General features: G+C 38.0%; 1 protein-coding gene across 1 annotated transcript in view; it reads left to right on the top strand.

Annotated features, from left to right (window-relative positions):
- KY (kyphoscoliosis peptidase) overlaps nucleotides 1–26,193 on the top strand; it is a 538,508-nt gene that overhangs the window by 497,692 nt on the left and 14,623 nt on the right. Inside the window, exon 11 of the mRNA XM_044073511.1 lies at nucleotides 6,640–6,830. Within this exon, the coding sequence (XP_043929446.1) occupies nucleotides 6,640–6,830 (191 nt within the window). The remainder of the gene's footprint in view (nucleotides 1–6,639; nucleotides 6,831–26,193) is intronic.

Here is a 26,193-nt window from a genome sequence, read left to right as displayed (position 1 = left end):
GGTCTCAATAACAACCTGAATATCAGGTGTGTCTTGCAGTAGAACAGGTAGGAAGTGACATCATGCAAGTCTTTTAAATTCATTGGAAGAAATGTTTTATTTAAGCTGTTTGAAATTGTTTTTATTAAGTTTCTGATGAAGTTCTGGAATGAAAGCACTGATTTCCAGATTTCCTGCTTATTCCCTTCCACATTCAATAAGTTTATTTTTATTTAAGTTTTATTTTCTTCTTGTGGCAGTTGGTATATTTTATTCTGTCAACATTACTCTATTTCTGTTTATGGTAACTAAAATGCAGCTGAAAATTGATCCACATGTTCCTTTTTATTTAATTGCAAAATATAATAAACGTAAATACGTACCTTGCATACACATAACACCAAGAAAAACACAACATTAATATTTAACTGCATGTACCCTTTGAAGACCTGCTGGAAGCTTCTCAGGCTATACGTTACTGATTCTTTAGTGTCCAAGTACAAACTTAGCGTTGAAATGTTGTAGATGTGGAACAACCTAAGGAGTTAACATACAAAAAGGTAGGAAGTAGCAATAAGGGGATTTCAATGTAATCCGTGATCTAGGCATATTGTTTATAGCTAAAACCCAAGAACCACAGTGCATAAACAATTAGGCCAGCAATTCAGAAAACGTATGATTATAATGTTAATGTCTATCCAGGGGGAAACAGACGTTACATGAGCATGAACCCAAGTGAGGAATGAAACCGTAATTTATTCTGCTCTGTTGTGAAAAATAGTAAGATAGTTTTGACATGCCTAGTGTCCACACTAGAGTTTCACAGTAAAATACCAAGCAGCATGAGCATCAGTGCAGTCCTGAGCTGAATATAGGAATTACCTTTACTGGCCAGGCTCATGTTATACTTTAGTATTTGTTTTCTGTAGTGATAAATATCTCATAGAAAAAACAAGCATTGTACACTACTTATCGAATGTCGTAGGACAACACCACATAAGGAGGCAAGCACAAAGGAAATAGAGGGAGTAAAATGAAAGGGTGTTGTAGCTAGATTATCTGGTGCCTTGTGCAGGGCACACCCCTAACCCAAAGTTGATAACCATTCCTCCCAAAATATTTCATTTAACATACCTCTCAACTGTCCAGATTTTGGCAGAATGTCCAGATTTTGGCCTCATATTTTTGGTCCGTTTTTCATATAATTGTGGTTTTCTGGCAAGTTAGTGTAAATAATTAAAGAACAAAGTTAGAAAATAATGAGATACATTGGAGTTTCAGACTTCATATCCTTCAGAAAATGCATGCTAATGTAAAACCTGTTATTCTATTAACTTTCAAAGTTTGTAAAAGCAATATTTTAAAAGTCTCCCTATTTTTGGGCCTTTGTCCCACTTTTATTTATGGCTATGTCCAGATTTCTTCCTCTAAGAGGTTTAGAAGTATGACAGTAGTGAGTTGCTTGTTTCAAATGTAACAAATGGCTTACTATCATTGTGCTTCAGGTGTGCTGACCACGAATGCAATATCAGCATCCATTTCTCAATGCAGGCATTACATTCCCACAAAATCAGCACTTGTCAATCCTGCATTGGTATCTTGCACCTGGGGCAATTTCCCACTTTACCTTGCTGCAACTACACCTCTGAAAGGGCTCAAGTGGGGAAACAAAGGTTTCTTTATGTATATAACATGAAGAAAGAAGGAACAGTCAGTCCTAAATAGGCTATCTAAATGGAGAGGAGAGACAGAGGAGATAGAGATAGAGAGAAGGAGAGAAATTACAAAATACAATGAAAAGCAAAGGTATTAATTAAATGCTTTACTTTTACTCTTCAAAAAAGAAAGCATGGGGTCCATTATTTGCCAGTATGGACATACTAGAGAGTGGAGATGGCAGTGTGTATGCAGAATAAGAGAGAGAAACTGTGGAGGGATTAGACTGCCTACAGGAAGGATAAAGCACAAAGACCTTGTTGACTACTTGCAGTCTGTAAGTTGTCCAGTATGTTAGTATATCGCCTGACAGAGATCTTTTAACAGATGACTGCTCACAACACAACTGTGTCAAACTGGGAAGACAAGAGTCGTACGTACCCATGAAGTGTGTGTGGGGGGCGCCGAAAAAAAACATTAGGAACTATAGGCCTGTTACCCTAACAGCAGTAGCAGGAAAAGTCATAAACAGAACCCTCAAGGAAGACATTGGTTTGTTCCCTACAGAATAACAATCTCTAGAGCAACAGCTATTATACTTTCTTGGCCAGCTGTCAAACAAAAATAGCTAACACGTGAAACTGACACGGGAATAATGAGTGATGTCCTGTACATGGACATCGGCAAGGCTTTGACTTGGTCCTAGAAATACAGCTATTAGGAAGACTAGAGCGGACATAGCTAAAGTCATAGTTATGGAACTGCATTGCTGTATAGCTGACTGTAAAGGCACATGGGGTTATGGTGACAGGGATACTGTTGGGAATAAGGAAGTTGGCTCATGGAGCACAGTGGGTTTTGGTCTTATACTGTGAGGATAGTCTTGCATCCATTACGCTTGGTGTGTTTGGAGGAATAGATAATGTTTCTAATATACAAAGTCAGGCTACAGTTTGAGTACTGTGTGCAGTTCCAGGGGCCTTTCAGTAAAACTGGCACTATTATGCTGGAAGAAATCCCAAAGGATGCATGGGATGGAAAGCAAAGGATATGACCAGAGGCTAACTAATTTTGGTAACTGATGATGCATTCTCATGTGTGGGAAGTTGAAATGTCTTCCTCTGTAAGAACACTCCTACAAATGTCCCATGAAGGCTGTCATACAAATGTGTCTTGGCAGAGACAAAAACAAGATACAGTAGAGAGTCGATTATCTGAAATGTCAATTATCCGAACGCAACCTTCCAAAGTTTCCGTGTAGGAAAAATCATAACATCTGAATATGTAAATGTTATATTTATTCGCTTGTGAGTGTTTTTTGAGCTTGTACTAAAATAATATACTATACCATTTTGTACTTCAGTATATTTGTTTTATTTTTCTTGTTTAATGTTAATCAAAAAAATGTTTAAATTTTTTTATCCAGTTCAATTATATGTTGATTATCCAAACTAGCCTAGGGTCCAATTAATTCAGATAATCGACTCTGTACTGTACCTGGCCCACCTGCTGCATGCTATGCATATCTTTCTCCAGTAGTTGGCAACACTGCAGCAGGCCTGACTGCCTCCTTCTCCACAGGAGGTGCAAGCAAGCATTAGTTGTTCACTCCCGTACTTCATCACCCAGATCCTCCAGAGTTCGGGCTGCTAACTAATCTCCGATTTTATGGGTATAGTCCGGGCTTTGCCCATTTATGCCAGAGAGGTAGAGAATGAATACAGCTTAAAGTTTGTGAAAGTAACATTCATTGTAGAGTCTTAATAATTACTTGCACTGAAGAAATCAAGTTACCTTTTTTTGGTCTTGTATAATTAGTGATACTGTAATAGTTCACAGTAGAGGTTTATCTTTAAGTTTATTTATGAGGTATAGCGGAAGAGGTAATTCTCTGGCTTTACACAGAGCAGAGCAGGCACTACCAGAATACAGTAGGAGCTGATTTATAATACAATTAAATGCCTTTGGGTTGACAGACAGAAGGGAAGGAAATTGCCAGCCCAGTCCCTGTGCTCTCCATTAAAAAAATCAGCTCACATTCTTGATTTAAAAGACATGAGGTAGCAAGCCACTGGGGAATGAAGTGTATTCTCCCTCCACTAATAAGGTATGACATATATTAGGGAAGATAGTGTTAAAAGTGCTGCACAAGGATACACCACAGCTGTGTGTGTGATGAGGGACTTGTCATTGAAGGAAAGGAAACATAATAACTGCATGTAAGAAAGCTTCTCTCTTAATATCAGATATACCCTAACTGAGGCATTTCACAAAAAAAAGGCCACTATGGGGCACTGTAAGCAAGCATATCAAGCTTAGAAGCATCCATTTAGGTAACTAAATGCAAAGTCATTTAGATGTCTTAAGTACAAATGTTCAAGTTAAGGCACCTAAGCAGAAAGCCCCCTGCGATAAATTAGCCAGCCAAGTGTAGATTGACATTTGTATTTTAAAAATGTAACACTTATGGAGTTTTCCTTCCAAGTACTCTACTGAATATGAGCTGTTTATCTAGTTGCACTTTCCTGGTCAACAAAACCAAAAGCTACTGAATAAATAAATCAGTTTAATAATGCTACGCTTTAACCAATTCAGTACTATTAAAACTGATAAAAAAAAAAACACACAACTGTAAAGGCTCATCTTATTCAAATTATTTTGCAAGCAGCTGTTTGAAGAATACACCCCTTGGACGGAGTCACAAAAAGATCAGTGGCTGAGTGTGAATCTTACAGGGATCTCACACAGCGATGAGGAGATTCTCGCACTACCAGGATCAAGTCTGTTAGCTGGGGAGAAACTTTGTTGGGATAATTTGATGAAGTATTTTTTTGGAGGGGAGATTACTAAAATATGGTAGTGTTATTTAGAAGAGGTTATACATCTAAATTTCTGTAAACCTTTTGTCTGCTCTTCACAGGGATGTTGTGTTATTGACACAATAATGAGAGACAATAATTGTAATTAAGCAATGACGCCTTGTTACTTGGTCAGCAGCAGATGTTTTAGTGGGAAGGACATCACCCTCCTTGAAACAGCTAGTAAGCAGAGCTCCTCTTAGGTCTAGTACTGGTAAGAAATGTTTGCTCCGAATGGGACACATTTAGAACAGCATGTGGTTATTTGCAGGTCACACTAACATGGAAATTATCATATTCTATGTGTATCTGTCACTCTGAGGGTAGCTGTACAGGGTAATAGCAAGATTCAAAACAATGCACTTAAGAAAGAGTCCGAGGACATATAAGGGATGCATTTTTATTTTACGTTACTCCTTTGTTAACTAGGTAAGACCAGCATGGCACAAATGCATATTGCCAGGAATAGCCCTAGCCTAGGGAATGCTGATTAAATGAGCCTTAATGCTGTGCTGAAATGATGTCTTTGTAAGATGAACCTCAAAAGAAGTAACAACGGCAAAAATGAAAAATATATGTATATTATTATTGAATAAAAATATAATTTTTGCATATTGTTAGAGGGCTTGATTTAGGATGGTCAAAAAACTAGCAGAAACAGAAAATTATATTACAGCTCATAGAAATATTTAAAGCTTGAAATTCAGAAAAAAATGGAATCTTAAGGCTGTGTAGGTCAATGGATGTGGATGATAACCAAGCATTAGCATTGTAATTGCATGTCCATACCTATTCCGTTGCGCCAATAAATCTGGACAAAGCCTAAATCAATGTAGGGAGGGGAGCCAAAAACTAGAGACAGATTTTAAATATTGCTTTACAAACCTAGAAATTTCGGGTTAGCACATTTTTTGGAGGATGTAAAGTCTGATACTCATATGTCTGTCCATATTTAGTGACTTCAGTCTACAGAGATTTGCCAGAAAACCTCAAATTTTATGAAGAACAGACCAAAAATATGAGGCAAAAAAAATCCGGTCATTCTGTAAAAATCTTGAGAGTTGAGAGGTGTGTGCATGTCTTGAGGATCGCATCTGCAGTCCTCTGAAGTGTGAAAGTTTAAGTGTGATGACAGGCAAATACATCTTCTTTCTGCTTTTCCCAGTTAGGGGTCACCACAGTGGATCACCTGTCCGCTCATGATTGGCAGTGGAGTTTTACAGTGTTGTGTTGCCAGCCTGGCACCCAACCTTCCACAGAAGGCACACACACGCATGCACTCACACCTAGGGCCAATTTAGAGTGACCAATCCACCTACAGCATGTCTTTGGGATGTGGGAGGAAACCAGAGCACCCAGAGGAAACCTACACAACCACAGGGAGGACATGCAGACTCCACACAGAAGGCACCCCAGCCGAGGCTTGAACCGGAGAACCTCTTGCTGTGAGGTGACAATGCTAACCGCTGCACCACCGTGGCTGCCCAATGACAGGCAAATACATACTAAACCCAAAACTGCTTTATCTCTGAGCATGGCCTCTTTTATGAAATACAGTAATTTTGGAAGGTCTAACTCTGCAAAAAATAAAAGAGAGAGAACTTTGTGGTAATGACAAGTTTTACACTTTGCTGTTACACTGTGAGGACAGCACATTATTTTTCAGAAATGTGAGACTTGCATTTTCACAGTTTCAAGACAGCAGCAGTCTTCAGTATATTGAAGTTCTGTACTAAAACTGGAGCCTAAAACCCTTCAAATGAAGGTGCCCTGAAAGCCTTTGGAGAGTGGATGACTCAAGTAATTTGTGATGATATGGAGACTTGAAATTTTATGGCTCAGAGTTTTGGTTTTTAAGTATTTGTTAAATATGTCACTAGACTGTCGACATGTAGATTGAGATGCACAGGATAGAAGCTTTAAGATATGATTAAACAGATGGCAGTATGTACCAAAGAAACAAGAACCTTACTTTAAAATTCAAACAGACAGGTGTCTGCCTACATCCAGGGACAGTTTTTTTGAATGTGATTTGGTTTGTATATGTGAGCTGTGTTCATTAAGCTGGTTATTTATTTAGAGCTTTGTATCATTACACGACTACAGAATATCTGACGACGAATACAGTATTTTTTTCCCATTTCAGCTACAAAGAGTTTTATTTCTTAACGCATCCTGCACTCTTCATCGAGGATCACTATCCGGTTAACACTGTCTGGCAGCTTCTAAACCCAGTTGTACCTCTCAAGCAATTCGAGAGTCGCATAATGAAGAGTGGTTCATTTTTCGAAATGGGTCTTGTCTCACTGCATCCAGAAACTGCTGAAATAAAAACAGGTAAAGAAAGATGAATGAGTATAATTCTAACAAACTGGTAACGACAGTGAAAAATAATAAAACCAAAAAGAAATGTTCATTGTGAGGATATCCCAGTGGCAAGAAGCAGGTCACTTAGTTCAGTCTGGAACTTTCTTAGCCAGTGACTAATCCATGTTGTTGAAGGTTTGTCTAAGGAGGAAAGGAATAAGTCTTTCTTCTTCTTCTGGGAGTGAGCCCTGAGGAAGCCAAGATGTACAGTCTGTTTTACATCTGTGAACATCAAACATTACGGAGCAGGATTTGTGTACGCTTATATGTATCTGTGAATGCTGGGTTTGTGGGAGTATATGTTTATGTGTGTGGAAGGGGTGGAAGGTTTTGTGTGTGCGGGCCATGTGTGCGTGCGCACATGTGTACGTGTGTATATGTGTGTGCGTGTGCGTGTGTGTGTGTCTGTATGTGTGTATGCGTGTGTGTGTGTATATGATATGCTTCATGTTGTTGTTAACCCATGAACTCCAAAATCATGACACACAAATACCTTTGGTAGAAGTAAATAAAATGTAATTAATCCACTGACTCCATTACAATAATCAGTCGTGGACCAGATGACCACATTTATCATTAAGCAGAATACAGATAAGTCATACAGCACCTTTTTGCAGACGGCAAGGGTTCATTTGGCAGAGGAAGTAGTTGTAAAAATGTAAAAGCATCCACCACGAATCCGTCAGCAAAACACAGGATACAGCTAGTCCCAAATGAAGTCCATTGACAATCGTTTAAAAACTGCAAAAACTTTTATTCAGTAACAAGAAATGAGCGCTTTCGCTTTCATTTGGCAGAGGACTGTATGTGGCCACTTATGACAGCATGGCTTTTGTGGCTTGCAAAAGTCCCAAAAAAGAAAGGGAACATGTAAACACAGTCCACTAAAACAGTAGCCAAAATGTAGAAAAAGAGCGCACTGCGAAAGTCCGAAGAACAAATTTATTGCACAACACAAAGCTTTCAGGTGGAAAACCCTTCCTCAGTGTGATACAAAAACTAAGAACAGTAAATCACTTTATATAGTAAAACAGACACAGCCAATTAAACAATTTAGACCAATTAAAGCATATTTAAGCAAATTAAAGAAGTAAAGTAAAAAAATGTATAAATATACCAGAATATACCACAAAACATATATATATATATATATATATATATATATATATATATATATATATAAACTATAAAAATAAAGAAAATTATAAACATATTTATTACACTTATATTAAAAAATGTTTTTATACACATGAGCTACAATTGCATCTGTTTCTGTTTCAAAACTGGCTTAATGCTAAGAGCAGCATTAAGCCCTGGCTGTTTATCAGCATTAGTATGCATTATCCATTCATATTCTGCTATTATCAATTTGTTATTAAGGTCACCCCCTCTTTTAGTTGGATAAATAACTTGTACCACTTTAAACCTAAACATATGATCTAAACCTTGATCCAATTAATGTTTATACAGGACATTTGTGAGGACCTTATGTCTAATATCAGATAAATGTTCTGTTATCCTATCTTTTAATCTCCTACTACATTTTCCTATATAGAAGGACATACATTTTTCACAGGTAGCTAAATACACTACATATTGTGTAGTACAAATTGCAAAACAGTTAATCTTAAAATCCCTATACATGACCGGATATGCAAAGACATTGTCACTAGTAGTATATTTATAATTAACACAATTAAAACAAGGGAAGGTACCCTTCTTAGTAACTTTAACAGATGTTTTTTGATCATTGATTTTCTTATAGCACAACTGTTGTCTCAAGTTCTTTGCCTTTCTATAAGTGAAATTCAGAGTAACGATATCTTATATAATTCAGGATGTGCCCTAAGTACAGGCCAGTCACTCACTATTATACTTTTAACCCCACTAGTCCTTACGTTATAGGTACTTAAGTTTGTCATTTTATTAAAATCCCTATTTTTTTCTCTTTCTACTATTCAAAGATGGCTCTGTGGCTCCATAGAATCATTATTACGGAAATAAGGTTTAGCAAGGGCATTTCATTGACCATCAACATAGGATTTTGTCTCATTTAACATATGCCCATTATAACTTCTAGATCTGAAGTCCTCATATAAATCTTGGACCTGTTCATTATACTTAATGTTGTCAGTGTTCAATTTACTCATCCGAAAATATTGACTTCTAACAATCCCTTTAAAGACATGGGGGTGGGGTGCATAATTGACCTGTGCAAAAATCTATTGGCTTGGACATCTTTTTTGCGGACTTTTGTTTGAATATAATTATCCCTTTTAATTACACAAATATCCAAAAATACAATACGTTCTTTAGAAAAATTAAATTTAAACTTCAGAAAAGGTGTTGATGCATTCAAATATTCAACAAATTTCAATAAGCCATTTTTGTCATCAGTCCAAATCAAACAAAATATTGTCCACAAAACGAGCATAGAAGGGTACAAACAATGCAAGTATATTTTGATTATTAAAAATAAACTGCATTTCCCAATTATTTAAGGCAAGGTTGGCATAGGTGTTTGCTACTGATGTTCCCATAGCTACCCCCAAAATTTGATAGAAGTAATCACCCTCAAACAGAAAAACATTACTGCTTAATACAGCATCAAGTAATGAACAAACAATTTCAATTTCTCTTCCATTCATACTATTCTCACTAGTCAAAAAAACTCTAATAGAGTCTATACCATACATATTTGATGTCACTGTAAAAAGTGATGTAATATTCAAGGTAACAAAATAAAACTCAGTTATAGCATTCATATTATACCAAACTAGAACATTTATCCAAAAATCACCTGTTTCTTTAATAAAACTCCTAATCTTACTCTAATTAGAGAGAAAGAGGTTCTGTGACCCTTCCTGAGACAGTCGGTCTCAGAGGTGGGTTATTCCGTTTTTATTGATCTTCTGGAAACCATACAAACAAGGAATTATAGGATGTGCAAAAATAAAATAATTGAACAGATCCAAATTAATGTCATTAAGTATCTGCAGTTCATAAACTAAACTGTTAACCTTGTGTATATTTTTGACAAACACATAATCAACTTTTTAAAAAGTATTTACATCATTTAAAAAACTTGCCACACTGTTTAAATAGAAACGTTTATCCAAAACAACAATCCCCCCACCCTTATCTGCTTGTTTTATAATAATATCTGGACATTCACTCAGTCTTGTTAAGGCTTCAGATTCACCACTGTGATTTCACAAAAGATCAACTTAATATAAGCATTTTCCAAGACTTGTCGATTTGGGTTATAAGGGCCAGGGAAATTCAATTCCAGGCAATACCATCTGTTGAAAGGTCATTTACCCATGGATTATAGATGTTGTGTATGCTACAAACTATAAGCATGTAATGGCATGTCACAATTGTGCTGTGCCAAAGAAATGGTACATTCTAGCTACAATAAGTGTATTTTGTAGAAAGAAATAATATTCTACATGGAAAAGGGATTTTTTTTATTATATGAAAATTGTTAAGCATTAAAACACAGAGTACCTGAAGAAAAGCCACACAGACAGATCCTTTCACAGATTGAAGCTCATACACGAGCTGTAAAGCAAAACTTTTTTAAGTTGAGCAAGTACGATGCCCCATGTCTAGATTGTTATATACCAAATGTTGATATCAAATACAATATTTTATTATGTTATTGTGACAACAGTGGCAATCATCTAGAGCCAAGATTCATACAGCCAGGTGGCAATGTTTGAATAGATGTTTATGTAATACTTGCAAACATTGTATACTAGCACTGTTATGAAGTCTGCCTGAAAATCATTTCATTTTAATACATTCAGGGGCAATGCATCTCCTGTCTGGAATTGTGACCATTTCATAATGAAGACGTTTGTGTGCCTCTGTGACCCTTAATTCTATGTTGTCCAGAGCGTTGTGGTCTTCAATGTGTCAACTTTGACAAAAAATGTGGAATCCAATGATCTAGAATGTAATCCCTCCAACCCCATCACAACTTTAGCCAGAAGAGCATTCCTTTGATTTTCTTTAAAGTCAAGGTTTGACGTGTTTTTTTTTTAGCCATAATTCCCTGGATATTGATAATTATAGCTGTTATACACTTTGCATCTGTGTATACTTTTGTATACAGAGTCTTAGACATCTCAAGAAATAGTATTGTAGCAGAAGAACCTGCAATATTTTTTTTACCATTAAAAGAAATGTTCATAAAAGCAATATTACATATTTTATGTATTTATTAGCAGTTCTTTACTGGAAAAATCAGACTTGGCCATGACAGGTGCCTTTTCAGTGGAGGCTTGGGGAGAAAATCTTCACAGTTAAAAAGTCTTACAAGATGTCATGCAATACAGTACCACACAGTACAATACAATGCAACACAATACAATATAATGCAAGACAATACAACACAATGCAATACAATGCAATAAAGTGCAATGCAATGAACACAATAGGTTCATAGGTTAATAGGTTCATAGGTAAGTACTAGGCTATCTGCATGAGGGCATATGTAAGCCTAGCCAAAATGTGTTGGCTTTCACCACCCCCTTAGATTAGTTCCATGTGCCTCTATCCAGCAGAGCCATTAGTTCCCTGTGCCTCTGTCCAGCAGAGCCACTGCAGTGATCCCCGGCGTAAATTTTCTGTTTCCCATCCACTCGTCAAGGTTTCTCTTGAAGAGTGTTAATGAGGGGCTCTGCCTAATGTAGATTGGAATCCTGTTCCAAAGCATGGGAAGTCTCTGGGACAGGAATCTATCCCTCCAGCAAGTCCTATTTATCATTATGGTGAGGTTTAGATCCCTAGAGCATGTGGCTCTCGGGGATTTGTTTTTTGTTTTAGGTGGAGCATGCCCAACAATTCTGGGTTGGACATGGCCTTGTATGTCAGGCAGAAATCACCTCTGAGTGGGCGGTATGCGACCGATTACAGTTGGAGTTTCTTCAGTCGGGGTGCATAGGGCATCTGTTTGAGGCCAGTAATCCTCTTGGTGAGGTACTTCTGTGGTCTTTCCAGCTGTTGCAGGTGTCTTGTAAGGTATGCCCCAAATGGGGCATTGTACTCTATGATGGGTCTGATGAGTGATGAGTAGAGGGGCACAATAACCTCTTTTATTCTAAATGCAAACCCTTTTGTGATTATGTGGGCCACATAGAAGGATTTTCTAACCACCTTGGCAATATGATTATCAAAGGAGAGATTACTATCTACTTGGGTCCCCAGATCCCTTATTTCATTTTCTGTATTATGTTGTAGTTCGCGGGTACTTTGTTTTTCCAAAGGGGATGACTATGCACTTTTTGGCATTTAGCTTGAGGCCATGATTTTGACACCAGGTATCCGTCTCAGTGAGACCCTACTGGAGGATGTCTGTATCAGCCGGAGAGTCAATTATAGCCCCCAGTTTGGAGTCATCTGTGAACTTGGTCAGCCATAGTCCTACTGTGCTTGCCTGTACCTCTGAGAAGTATATACCGAACAGGACGGGTCCCAGGACTGAACCCTGGGGGATGCCACTTGTAACCGGTTTAGAGTCGGACCTAGAGACTGCAACTCTCACCGTGTGGGTTCTATCTGTGAGCCAATTGGCAACCATTCTCATGACATAGGGATTTATGTTTAGGCTGGTGAGCTTGTCTATAATACCAGAATGGGGAATGGTGTTGAAAGCCTTTGCAATGTCTAGGTAGGCTGTGTGGACCTTCTTTCCTTCGTCTAATGCCTTGGTAACTGTCTTAAAGAGGTCCACCAGGTTTAGGAGGCATGATCTGCTCTTAACAAAGCCAAACCGGGTAGGGTCCAATGTTTGGAGGTTCCCAATGTCTCTGTTAATGTGTTCCATGATGATATGCTCCATAGCTTGCAGATCAGGCTAGTCAGGCTTATAGGGCGATAGTTCCTGGGGTCTGTTGTGGCTCCACCTTTGTGGAGTAGGATAACTGTTGCTGTGTGCCACTCTATGGGTACATAGCCTGTAGAGAGGCTGAGTTTGAACAGTGTGTTTAGGTGAGGGGTTAGTTCATTTTGGAGTTCATGTAAGACACAGCCTGGGACTCTGTCCGGTCCCATTGAAGCTGTGTTTTTGGCTTTGGATAGGGCTGCTTTAACTTGTGTGTCAGTGATTGCCGGGGCTCTACATTCTTCTGGTATGATTATGGGTCCTTTAGGGGGTGAGAGGGGGGTGAAGTTTGCACTAAACCTGTCTGCCAGAATGTTGGCAATATCAGTCGGTTCAGTGTATTTTGTGCTATTCTGCACTAACTCAGAGCAGATCTGAGAGTTTCCACTTAGGTTCTTGACATAGCAAAGAACGCTTTGTGGTTATCTTTAGAGTCCTTGGCAATTTTTCTTTCGAAGCTAGCCTTGGATGATTTTATGAGGGATCATAGTTTCTTGCTGATACTGATCAGGGATTTCTTTCCTTCTTGGGATTTTCCTCTTTTCTGTACTAGTTTCCTCCTTCTGTTGTATAGCTTATTTATGGCAGTGGTCCACCAGACTGGTTTCCTTTTCTTGGAGGAGTGAGTCTTGGTTTTGCTTGGGATAGCACAATCCATGCATTCTTGCAGGTGCTCATAGAGTGTCTTTGTAAGGGATTCAGCAGCTTGGACAGTGTTGTCCTTTAGCATGGGGACTGTGAACCTTTCCACCTCTGTCTTAAGTAACGTGAATTTTGCTTTTGAAAAGTTTTTCACGGTGGTTTCCTTGATTGGGGGTAGGGGCAGCATGTGGATATCCAGAGTGATTAGTCTATGGTCTGATCTAACCAGCGAGGGGTTGACCTCTGGTGTAGAACACTGGTCGCCCATGTTGGTGATGACCAGGTCCAATATGTTGTCACCTCTGGTGGGGGTGTTGACGAGTTGATCCAAGGCATTTGAGTTTATAAATTCTAGGAAGCGGTGGGCAAGGGAGTTAGTACTTGAATAGTTCTCCCAGATAATGTTTGGGTAATTGAAATCACCCAATATTAGGGCATTTGGTAGGACCTTCATATTTTCCAGTGTCTCCAGAAACACATAATGGGGGTCCTAGGTCATGGCGGGTGATCTGTAGCAAGCTACAATTTGAATTGCAGTTTTGCCTGTTTTTAGTTGCACATGGATGATCTCTGTGGCATTGTGCTGCGCCACTAACCTGGTGGTGTGGGTATCCTTGATGAATATGGATACACCCCCACCTTTTGTGTTTCGGTCCAGGTTCTGTGGCCGAAAAGTATGGTATAAGTTATAGCCTGGTATTGCTGGGGTGCTCTCTGGAGCCTTAAACCAGGTTTCTGTTACTGCACAGTTATCAATGTTCTCCATACTGAGGAGTGCCTCGAGTGCATGCATTTTCATGCATTTTGAGGTTTAGATGTCTGGCATTGAGTAGCATTACCCTTAGTTTTGGTTACTTGTGCTATTTACAGTGGTGGGTTTGTCTTTTGAGCCTTGCCTAAAAAAGGCACTATAGGGGTGGCAAAAGCCTTGGCCAGTATTCAAAAGCCTAAGGGTGACAGGTGCAAACCTTCTCTTGTGAAGCAACGTGGCTTGTCGAGCATGTCATCCCAGGTGGACAGATACTGGATCCCCTTTGAATGACACCAGAAACTTAGCCAGTTGTTGAAATTGATAATTATTTTCTTTATACTGTGACATCTTTCTTGGTGAGGGCAGGATGCTACTCAGGGTCAGGGTCATACAGGCTTGGGAAACGTGATCAGAGAGCTCTTCCAAGTCTCTTTTCATTGGAGGTACGTCAGATCATTCTCACCAACATGGACAATGACAGAGTCATATTTGTACTTGTTCTGGAGTGACCTGAGTGCTTGTGTTATGTGGCTGATCCTGGCACCCAACAGGCAGCTAACTGTAACCTTCTCCTTGATCAGCCTAGTTATTGGGACATCAGTGTGCCTGACTATAGAGTCGCCTATCACTAGTGTGTTGCATATGTTATTTTGCCTTAAGGACTGTGATTGCATGGCACACTGATTATGTGAAGTATGTGTTTCATGGTTTGTGATGGGATGTGGAGGTTGCTTGGGTATCTGCTTTGGAGGTCTCTGTTTCTTTTGCAGATTTTTATTTAGAGCCTCCGAATATGTTTTTGTGTATTTATGTGTGTTATTTGCCGGTGTTGGTTTAGTAGGTCTATGTGAGACTGGTGGTGTGTTGCAAGTATTATCTTTCTCCTCTTGATGGTCAGTTCCAGTCTTGGGTTATGAGAGCTTTGCCTCCAGTATGGCTGTATAATTATATCTCTTGCATATATTAGTGTTTAGTGGTAGGAGGAGAGGGTTGTCTGTGTACATGAGGCAGTTGTAACATTGCCTCAAAATGCCCAGATTCACCAGTTGGACTAGAGAGTACACCTAAAACTGCCCTTTGGACATGCCTAAATAGGTAAAGTGAGCTGTTTTATTGATTGACTGGTAGGGACGAATAGAGAGCCTTATCCTTCTGGACAGTATAGGGGGGGGGGGGTCTAGTGCTACAGTTAATTTGTGCTTGCTATGAGTTTTGAGCAAGTGCTGACGTGTGAAATTAATGGTTTGAGTGCTTAAGTTGAAAGTTTGTCTAGTTCCAAGGGAAAAATTGAAGAGTAGACTTCGTGGAGCTGGGAATAGTTTAACCCTAGCTAACCGGTACTGCACGGCACGCAAAAACTCACAAATGCAGTTTTTATAGTAGGGGAAATGAAAGAGATAGAAATTAGCCCAAAATGGCCACTAAACTACTAACTTCTGGGCTGAAACCACTCCTCCAGGGAAAGATAAGCTGCTCAAAGCTCCCCTCTCTCACAGGTGAACAGAGAAACTTCCTTCTATCCAAGTAAGGTATGGGCAACACAGAAACTTGTAACACAGTCCTGAATTCAGCAATAACCTGAAAAATGGACTATACTAGTTCAGAAAGGCAGGAATACAATACAATGCAATGCAAATCAGTACACTTTATTTATTTATTAGTATTATTTACATTTGTTTACCAGGATAGTCTGACTGGGCTATCAGCCCATTTTCAGTGGAGGCCTTGGGGGAAAGCCCCAAGAAAAAACTGACAAGAATACAAAATACAAAAACAGAAGATTGCAATCAACAGATTAAACAGCACATATAAAATGAAAGGAATTAACATTATTAACAGAATTAACAAAAAATAATGCAGTTACAATGTATATAGAGTTTAACGACACCAATACACTTTTGGCAGATACCTGCTATACACCCTTAGTAGAGTAAAAATGTAAAAAGGAAAAGTGGGGAGTGTAAGCAGAGATTTATTAAAAAGGTATAATTAGTAATATGAAGAAGGGTAGAGAATAGATTAAAAGAAGATCTGATAGGATATATAATATAATGCAACACAGTGTAAAACAATACAATGCAAAAGAATACAATTTCTAATGTTTTTCTTTAAAATTTGGATCTAAACACTCATGCAACCTCACTCTAAAATTTCACTGTGGTACTATTAACCTGTCATTCTTAGTTAACTACAGATTACTAGATTACTTGAAAATATAAATATTGCCTACACTAGAGAAGTGTGCATTGACTTGCTCTATATACATAAGATTAAACATTTAAAAGTAACTGCATGCATTTTACATGATAGCATACAGATATCAACTGTTAGGTCTGTTGTTTTTTTACTGATGTAATGTGAAGTATCATATGTTAGAAAAGGTAGTTATTCTTCAGTTTGCAAGAGTACCCATTCATTAATCCTGAGCTTTCAAGTATGTTTGGTCCTTAATTTTTCTCTTTATAATACAGACCATGAAGCAAACATCCTGATGTAACTGCTCGCACTTGTTATACACCACTGTAACATCAATGTTTTAAAGTGGCATAAGCTTAGTATTACTGAAATAGCTGCATTGCTTATTATTCCTGCACTATTTTCCTCTCTGTAACACAAAACTAACCTCCTTTCTCTCCTTTATTATTCAGACTCTACTCTTATTATTATCTATTGCTAACTACCTTTCCCTTCTTTCTGTTTCCTCCACTCTAAACATTTGATATTTCCAGTATATGCAGTCACTACTGTGCTAACAACGTTTCTGTCTGTATAAAGGTTTACAATTCTCTGTTACTGCTTGCTTTCTTTCTAACTTTTAACCCATGGTCTTTCATGGCCTCCATTTCCTGTTTTTGTTAACTAATCTCTCTCCTCTCCCCTGCTTTTTCTAGATATTATATGCCTTGCAACCTGCCAGCACCTTAACCTGAGAACTACCTACTTCTCCTGGTCAGCTACAAGCTGAAGCTCAGGCACACACTAAGTTCCCATCTCCCTGAGTTCACAGTCACAAAACAGCTACTGCAAAAATGGTATGTCTGTTAATTTATTTTCTATGTACACCACATGCTACTATTGTAGCAGAGCCTCATACATCACCTGAATGCACTCAAACTTCCCTTCCTCACATCTCTAACCCCACTGTACTACCAATACAATTCCTTTCTCTTGCTCCTATTTCTATAACACCTTCCGAATGCCTTCTTCCATTCTGCCGATATTTAACCTAACAGTGGAAACTTTTCCTCACATTAGGTGATTACTGCCCTGTCTTGGTGCTGCTCTAACTACTCATATTTGAAAAAATAAGCTTCTCTGATCTCTGCTAACCTCAACTACTGCAAGAGCTGTCCTGCATCTAATTACTGATTGATGTTTTGTCCCACCAATTGGGGGAGGCCCCGAAAATTACTTTTAGAAAGGGGCGTAATTTAAAAAGCATGCTCGAGTTTCATTCACGTCCTGCTCGTCAACGAGCGTTAGCAATGACTAAGTGTGGGGCGTGTAATCAATGTAAGTATGTTCTGACAGATTCTAAAGTTATTGTTAGGAATGTTGAATATCATATAACAGGGAAATATAGCTGTGAAACTAGTGGGGTGGTCTACCTGGCCCTGTGTCAGAAATGCGCTGCTTTATATATAGAGAAAACTGAAAGGAAGTTTAAGCAGCGCATTTATGAACACACATATGCCATTTCAAGGTACGATTCTAACAATGCCCTTGCTAGGCACATTGGTGCATTCCCTGATCATCATTTTAAGTTTACGATCTTGGGGAAAGTGAAGGTAAACAACAAGGGAGGTCTGTGGCAAATCCATTTAGATATTAATGAATTGGCCTGGCAGATTCGTACTGGTGCATATATGCACCCAGGTTTAAATGAGTATGTTTCCATCTCCTGTGTTTTAAAACTGTTATCTTTGAAAAGGTAGTTCCCTTATGTGTGGAATTTAAGTAGTTGCAGTGTGTGTATAATGTTAAGAAGAACGCTTGCTTTTACTTCAGGTTTTTTATGTTAATTTAATGGGGTTTTACTGTTTAACATAGTTTATGGTTTTGTTAAAAGCAAGTGTTTTCTGCATTTATAACCAGTTAGCAATTATTTCCTATTGTTTATTTTAAATATTTTAATATTTTAAGGTTTTCCTTATTTTGTGCGTATGGGTGAGTGTGTGTGTGTGTGTGTGTGTGTGCGTGTGGGGGTGGGTGTTTTTACATATATTTATATTTATATTTATGTCTTTATTTTAAGAATGAATTACGAATTTCCTAGTATGTAGACACCCGCAATTTCACATGCATTTACATGCATACAATTTTTTAAGGCAAAGATGAGGAACAGAGTGTGGCAATATTTACTTATTTACTTATTGTGGTAGTTAAGTTATATTTATATACTCGTCATTGATTTAATGGAATTAACTAAAATTGTTTGATTATTTAATTGATTTTAAATTGTATAAATGTGATTGCAAGCTGTTTTTAAAATTTATCTGAGGAAGGAGAGACACTGGGCTCTCCGAACGCGTTTTGGTGCTTACGTTATCTATTAAACTCTGTTTGCTTTGGATTTGGCTGCTGGTGCTCGTTTTTGTGGTTTCTAAACTTTCTGTCTGTATAAAGGTTTACAATTCTGTTACTGCTCGCTTTCTTTCTAACTTTTAACCCATGGTCTTTCATGGCCTCCATTTCCTGTTTTTGTTAACTAATCTCTCTCCTCTCCCCTGCTTTTCCTAGATATTGTAAGCCTTGCAACCTGCCAGCACCTTAACCTGAGAACTACCTACTTCTCCTGGTCAGCTACAAGCTGAAGCTCAGGCACACACTAAGTTCCCATCTCCCTGAGTTCACAGTCACAAAACAGCTACTGCAAAAATTGCATGTCTGTTAATTTATTTTCTATGTACACCACATGCTACTATTGTAGCAGAGCCTCATACATCACCTGAATGGACTCAAACTTCCCTTCCTCACATCTCTAACCCCACTGTACTACCAATACAATTCCTTTCTCTTGCTCCTATTTCTATAACACCTTCCGAATGCCTTCTTCCATTCTGCCGATATTTAACCTAACAGTGGAAACTTTTCCTCACATTAGGTGATTACTGCCCTGTCTTGGTGCTGCTCTAACTACTCATATTTGAAAAAATAAGCTTCTCTGATCTCTGCTAACCTCAACTACTGCAAGAGCTGTCCTGCATCTAATTACTGATTGATGTTTTGTCCCACCAATTGGGGGAGGCCCCGAAAATTACTTTTAGAAAGGGGCGTAATTTAAAAAGCATGCTCGAGTTTCATTCACGTCCTGCTCGTCAACGAGCGTTAGCAATGACTAAGTATGGGGCGTGTAATCAATGTAAGTATGTTCTGACAGATTCTAAAGTTATTGTTAGGAATGTTGAATATCATATAACAGGGAAATATAGCTGTGAGACTAGTGGGGTGGTCTACCTGGCCCTGTGTCAGAAATGCGCTGCTTTCTATATAGGGAAAACTGAAAGGAAGTTTAAACAACGCATTTATGAACACACATATGCTATTTCAAGGTACGATTCTAACAATGCCCTTGCTAGACACATTGGTGCATTCCCTGATCATCATTTTAAGTTTACGATCTCGGGGAAAGTGAAGGTAAACAACAAGGGAGGTCCGTGGCAAATCCATTTAGATATTAATGAATTGGCCTGGCAGATTCGTACTGGTGCATATATGCACCCAGGTTTAAATGAGTATGTTTCCATCTCCTGTGTTTTAAAACTGTTATCTTTGAAAAGGTAGTTCCCTTATGTGTGGAATTTAAATAGTTGCAGTGTGTGTATAATGTTAAGAAGAACGCTTGCTTTTACTTCAGGTTTTTTATGTTAATTTAATGGGGTTTTACTGTTTAACATAGTTTATGGTTTTGTTAAAAGCAAGTGTTTTCTGCATTTATAACCAGTTAGCAATTATTTCCTATTGTTTATTTTAAATATTTTAATATTTTAAGGTTTTCTTTATTTTGTGCGTATGGGTGAGTGTGAGTGTGTGTGTGTGTGTGTGTGTGTGTGTGTGTGTGTGTGTGTGTGTGTGTGTGTGCGTGTGGGGGTGGGTGTTTTTACATATATTTATATTTATATTTATATTTATGTCTTTATTTTAAGAATGAATTACGAGTTTCCTAGTATGTAGACACCCGCAATTTCACATGCATTTACATGCATACAATTTTTTAAGGCAAAGATGAGGAACAGAGTGTGGCAATATTTACTTATTTACTTATTGTGGTAGTTAAGTTATATTTATATGCTCTTCATTGATTTAATGTAATTAACTAAAATTTTTGATTATTTAATTGATTTTAAATTGTATAAATGTGATTGCAAGCTGTTTTTAAAATTTGTCTGAGGAAGGAGAGACACTGGGCTCTCGAGCAGCGTTTTGGTGCTTACGTTATCTATTAAACTCCGTTTGCTTTGGATTTGGCTGCTGGTGCTCGTTTTTGTGGTTTCTAAACTTTCTGTCTGTATAAAGGTTTACAATTCTCTGTTACTGCTCGCTTTCTTTCTAACTTTTAACCCATGGTCTTTCATGGCCTCCATTTCCTGTTTTTGTTAACTAATCTCTCTCCTCTACCCTGCTTTTCCTAGATATTGTAAGCCTTGCAACCTGCCAGCACCTTAACCTGAGAACTACCTACTTCTCCTGGTCAGCTACAAGCTGAAGCTCAGGCACACACTAAGTTCCCATCTCCCTGAGTTCACAGTCACAAAACAGCTACTGCAAAAATTGTATGTCTGTTAATTTATTTTCTATGTACACCACATGCTACTATTGTAGCAGAGCCTCATACATCACCTGAATGCACTCAAACTTCCCTTCCTCACATCTCTAACCCCACTGTACTACCAATACAATTCCTTTCTCTTGCTCCTATTTCTATAACACCTTCCGAATGCCTTCTTCCATTCTGCCAATATTTAACCTAACAGTGGAAAATTTTCCTCACATTAGGTGATTACTGCCCTGTCTTGGTGCTGCTCTAACTACTCATATTTGAAAAAATAAGCTTCTCTGATCTCTGCTAACCTCAACTACTGCAAGAGCTGTCCTGCATCTAATTACTGATTGATGTTTTGTCCCACCAATTGGGGGAGGCCCCGAAAATTACTTTTAGAAAGGGGCGTAATTTAAAAAGCATGCTCAAGTTTCATTCACGTCCTGCTCGTCAACGAGCGTTAGCAATGACTAAGTGTGGGGCGTGTAATCAATGTAAGTATGTTCTGACAGATTCTAAAGTTATTGTTAGGAATGTTGAATATCATATAACAGGGAAATATAGCTGTGAGACTAGTGGGGTGGTCTACCTCGCCCTGTGTCAGAAATGCGCTGCTTTCTATATAGGGAAAACTGAAAGGAAGTTTAAGCAGCGCATTTATGAACACACATATGCTATTTCAAGGTACGATTCTAACAATGCCCTTGCTAGGCACATTGGTGTATTCCCTGATCATCATTTTAAGTTTACGATCTTGGGGAAAGTGAAGGTAAACAACAAGGGAGGTCCGTGGCAAATCCATTTAGATATTAATGAATTGGCCTGGCAGATTCGTACTGGTGCATATATGCACCCAGGTTTAAATGAGTATGTTTCCATCTCCTGTGTTTTAAAACTGTTATCTTTGAAAAGGTAGTTCCCTTATGTGTGGAATTTAAGTAGTTGCAGTGTGTGTATAATGTTAAGAAGAATGCTTGCTTTTACTTCAGGTTTTTTATGTTAATTTAATGGGGTTTTACTGTTTAACATAGTTTATGGTTTTGTTAAAAGCAAGTGTTTTCTGCATTTATAACCAGTTAGCAATTATTTCCTATTGTTTATTTTAAATATTTTAATATTTTAAGGTTTTCCTTATTTTGTGCGTATGGGTGAGTGTGTGTGTGTGTGTGTGCGTGTGGGGATGGGTGTTTTTACATATATTTATATTTATATTTATATTTATGTCTTTATTTTAAGAATGAATTACGAGTTTCCTAGTATGTAGACACCCGCAATTTCACATGCATTTACATGCATACAATTTTTTAAGGCAAAGATGAGGAACAGAGTGTGGCAATATTTACTTATTTACTTATTGTGGTAGTTAAGTTATATTTATATGCTCGTCATTGATTTAATGTAATTAACTAAAATTGTTTGATTATTTAATTGATTTTAAATTGTATAAATGTGATTGCAAGCTGTTTTTAAAATTTGTCTGAGGAAGGAGAGACACTGGGCTCTCCGAACGCGTTTTGGTGCTTACGTTATCTATTAAACTCCGTTTGCTTTGGATTTGGCTGCTGGTGCTCGTTTTTGTGGTTTCTAAACTTTCTATCTGTATAAAGGTTTACAATTCTCTGTTACTGCTCGCTTTCTTTTTAACTTTTAACCCATGGTCTTTCATGGCCTCCATTTCCTGTTTTTGTTAACTAATCTCTCTCCTCTCCCCTGCTTTTCCTAGATATTGTAAGCCTTGCAACCTGCCAGCACCTTAACCTGAGAACTACCTACTTCTCCTGGTCAGCTACAAGCTGAAGCTCAGGCACACACTAAGTTCCCATCTCCCTGAGTTCACAGTCACAAAACAGCTACTGCAAAAATTGCATGTCTGTTAATTTATTTTCTATGTACACCACATGCTACTATTGTAGCAGAGCCTCATACATCACCTGAATGCACTCAAACTTCCCTTCCTCACATCTCTAACCCCACTGTGCTACCAATACAATTCCTTTCTCTTGCTCCTATTTCTATAACACCTTCCGAATGCCTTCTTCCATTCTGCCGATATTTAATCTAACAGTGGAAACTTTTCCTCACTTTAGGTGATTACTGCCCTGTCTTGGTGCTGCTCTAACTACTCATATTTGAAAAAATAAGCTTCTCTGATCTCTGCTAACCTCAACTACTGCAAGAGCTGTCCTGCATCTAATTACTGATTGATTTTCTTTTTAGCCCATATCTATGATCACCCTTGCTGCATTTAGGCTCACTTTGCTCCCCTACCCTATCTCCATTTCCCACCCACCTCAAGACCTGTACATTTAAACCTCATGATTCCACACCCCTTCTTCTTTTAGCTCTAACCTCATCCTCCCTCAGTTCATCCTACTTAACTCTTTACTTTATCACACACACTTCCTATTAACTTAATACTCTCTTTTCCTTTTCAATACAGACACTTCAATAGACTTCCTAACACCTACTAACTCAATATTTCTCTCCAGTCACCTCAATTTCTAACAGCATACCAGTATACTCTACACTTACTAATACACTCTATACAGCAATATACTCTCCAACTTGTAAGTCCCATCATTCCCCCAACTCTCTCTGCTTCACCTTCTAATTGACTTTGGCTCATTTATATCACACCATTATCCCTCTTCCTATCCACCATATTCCAAATCTTTCAGTACACCAGTCACTACTCATCTGTCTTGTCATCCACTTCATAATTGTTCCAATCCTTATTCTACCATGATTCTCCTTACCCTCCTTACCCTTATACTTTTTTCCTCTCCTCTCCTCTTTGTCATCTTATTTTGTACACATTCCAGCTGCACTCTTTTTACAGGCACTGTTTCTTCCCCCAGTTTCAAACATCACTACTCTCTACACATCAATCCTCATCTTTTTCACAATGACCATAGTTTCTTCTTCAAACGTGAACTGCATTAATCACCACTGTACTTGGCTAACATCAAACAGACTTACAATTTGGCCAAAATTAAATATTTCCTTCCTGTATATTCCTTAAATTTCTGCCACTCTGCGGTGACATTTACCCCAACCCAGATGCTAATTTCATACCAGCCCAATCCCTAATATTCCAACTTCACACAATCAACTTAATTTTATCTCAGTAAACGTAAACAGTATTTGCAATAAATTTTCCGAATTACATGCTTGGATGATACTACATTCACCTGACATATTAGTAATCATAGAAACCTGGCTTATACCATACAACAAAGGTACTGAAGTCCTCACCCTGGTTTCAACATGCTCAGAGCTGACCGACCCAAAAGAAAAGGAGGTGGTGTAACCATACTATATCCTGACTCTATTTCTTTAACTCCTTATAACCACCCTATACCTTCCTTTGATAAAGCCAAACTTATTATCACCATTCTTAACCTAAATAATAAAAGCATATAATTGCATTGTACATACCCCCTGGCAACAATCTGCATTGTACAAATCACCCTCCAACAATCTATCAACTCTATAAAACATCATTTGCTGGGTATCAGCTAATATTTACCTAGAAACAGTAATATTAGGTGATGACAACACTGACTGGCTGAAACTTAACTCCCAATTCCTACTGACAGCATTAACCGCTTTGGTTTTTCACAACTTATAGTGCACTCAACCTATACCAACTCATCACACTAAAATGGCTCAATTATTGACTGGCTTTTGGTCTCCCACCCCAGTAATTGTATTGAATCCACAATACTTCCAGGCTCTATTAGTGATCACCACCCTATCTGCACACCTAGACTTATCACTCACCCTTGCAAACAACCTACATACAAGTTAGTATGCAACTTAACCCACTTTAATCATCAGACATTTACAAATATTCTAAATGCTATTAATTGGTCTTTTCTTAAATGCTTACCTCTTGATGAAGCAACTCTAGATTTCTAAACACTTAAACAGATTACCTCCTGCCAGAAATAAGAGTCACAACTAACCACTCTCTCTGGCTTTCTAACAATACCAAATCCCTTACTCAAAAAAGAGATAAAGCCTGGGCATGCTACTCAAAACAAAAAGTAAAAACAAATCTAATAAATCTAGCAAAGAACAAGTGAACTTAGATTAAAAAAACAGTTTTACACAAAGCCACAAGATCAGCATAAAATCAGTCCAAAAATATTTTGGCAAAAAATCAAAAAAATTCTACACCCTGAAAATCAGTCTTCACCTCAACATCCAGTGGCAGTACATCTACTGATATAGCATCACAATTTAACTCTTATTTCATTAATAGCATACCTTCCATTGCTAACAATTTTCCAGCATTTATTTATTTATTTTATTTTATTTTACATTTGTTGACCGGGCTAGTCTAACTGGATATATGTCCATTTTCAGTAGAGGCCCGGGGAGATAAGCTCTGAGAACACAAAATTCATAACAAAATGCACAATGCAGGTAAAATACAGAGTTAACAAAGAGGGCAGAATTCATAACACAATGCAAAATACAGGTATAATACAGAATTTAACAAAGCAGGTAGCTTATTGTATAATAATTTAACAAATTGTCACAATATGTAATACGTTAAGTATCCACAGAAGATGTCAGTAAATTGTGTAGAAGGTAAAGGTGTCATTGTTATTAAGGAATATAGGACTTGTTACTGAAAATTAGAGGGTACTTTCTCTATTCCTCATATTATAAGCCTCACCTCTTTCTCGCTCCAACCAGTACTCACTTCCTTTATCAAGTCCCAGCTAAAACAAACTCAAACATTGTTCCCCCTCTGCTGATAATCTCAGTACTCACTTCTTTTATCAATTCCCTGCCAAACAAACTCAAACCTTATTCTACCTCTGCTGATAATCTTCCCAATGAGTATCTAAATATGGCAGCTGACTCAATAGTCTATCCAGTTTCCATTCTCATTAATAGATCTCTGTCAAAAATGCCTATATCCCCACCCTGTGGAAAAAGTTGTTTATCCTTCCTCTCGAAAATGGTGGTACCACCATATAAATATCTAACTACAAGCCTATTGCTATTCTTTCTCCTCTGTGCTCAATCCAAAATTCTAGAGAAATGCATCCATAGACAATTATTGGATAACAATCTTTCTCCTACACAACAGGGATTTAGACCTGCACACAGTACTATCACTGATCTTTGGTCCTTCACTGACACAGTAAATAAGGCACATGATACAGGTAACTTTGTATCATCTGTATTTTCTAAAGCTTTTGGCACAGTCATCCACTCTAAACTCTTGTCCCAACTTTCCCTACTTGGCTTAACTGAAACTACCTTACAATGG

Source organism: Protopterus annectens, chromosome 6.part0 (genome assembly GCF_019279795.1).
Source record: "Protopterus annectens isolate FY-2018-M chromosome 6.part0, PAN1.0, whole genome shotgun sequence".
Classification (NCBI taxonomy): Eukaryota; Metazoa; Chordata; order Ceratodontiformes; family Protopteridae; genus Protopterus; species Protopterus annectens.
This window is presented reverse-complemented; position numbering and strand designations above follow the sequence as displayed.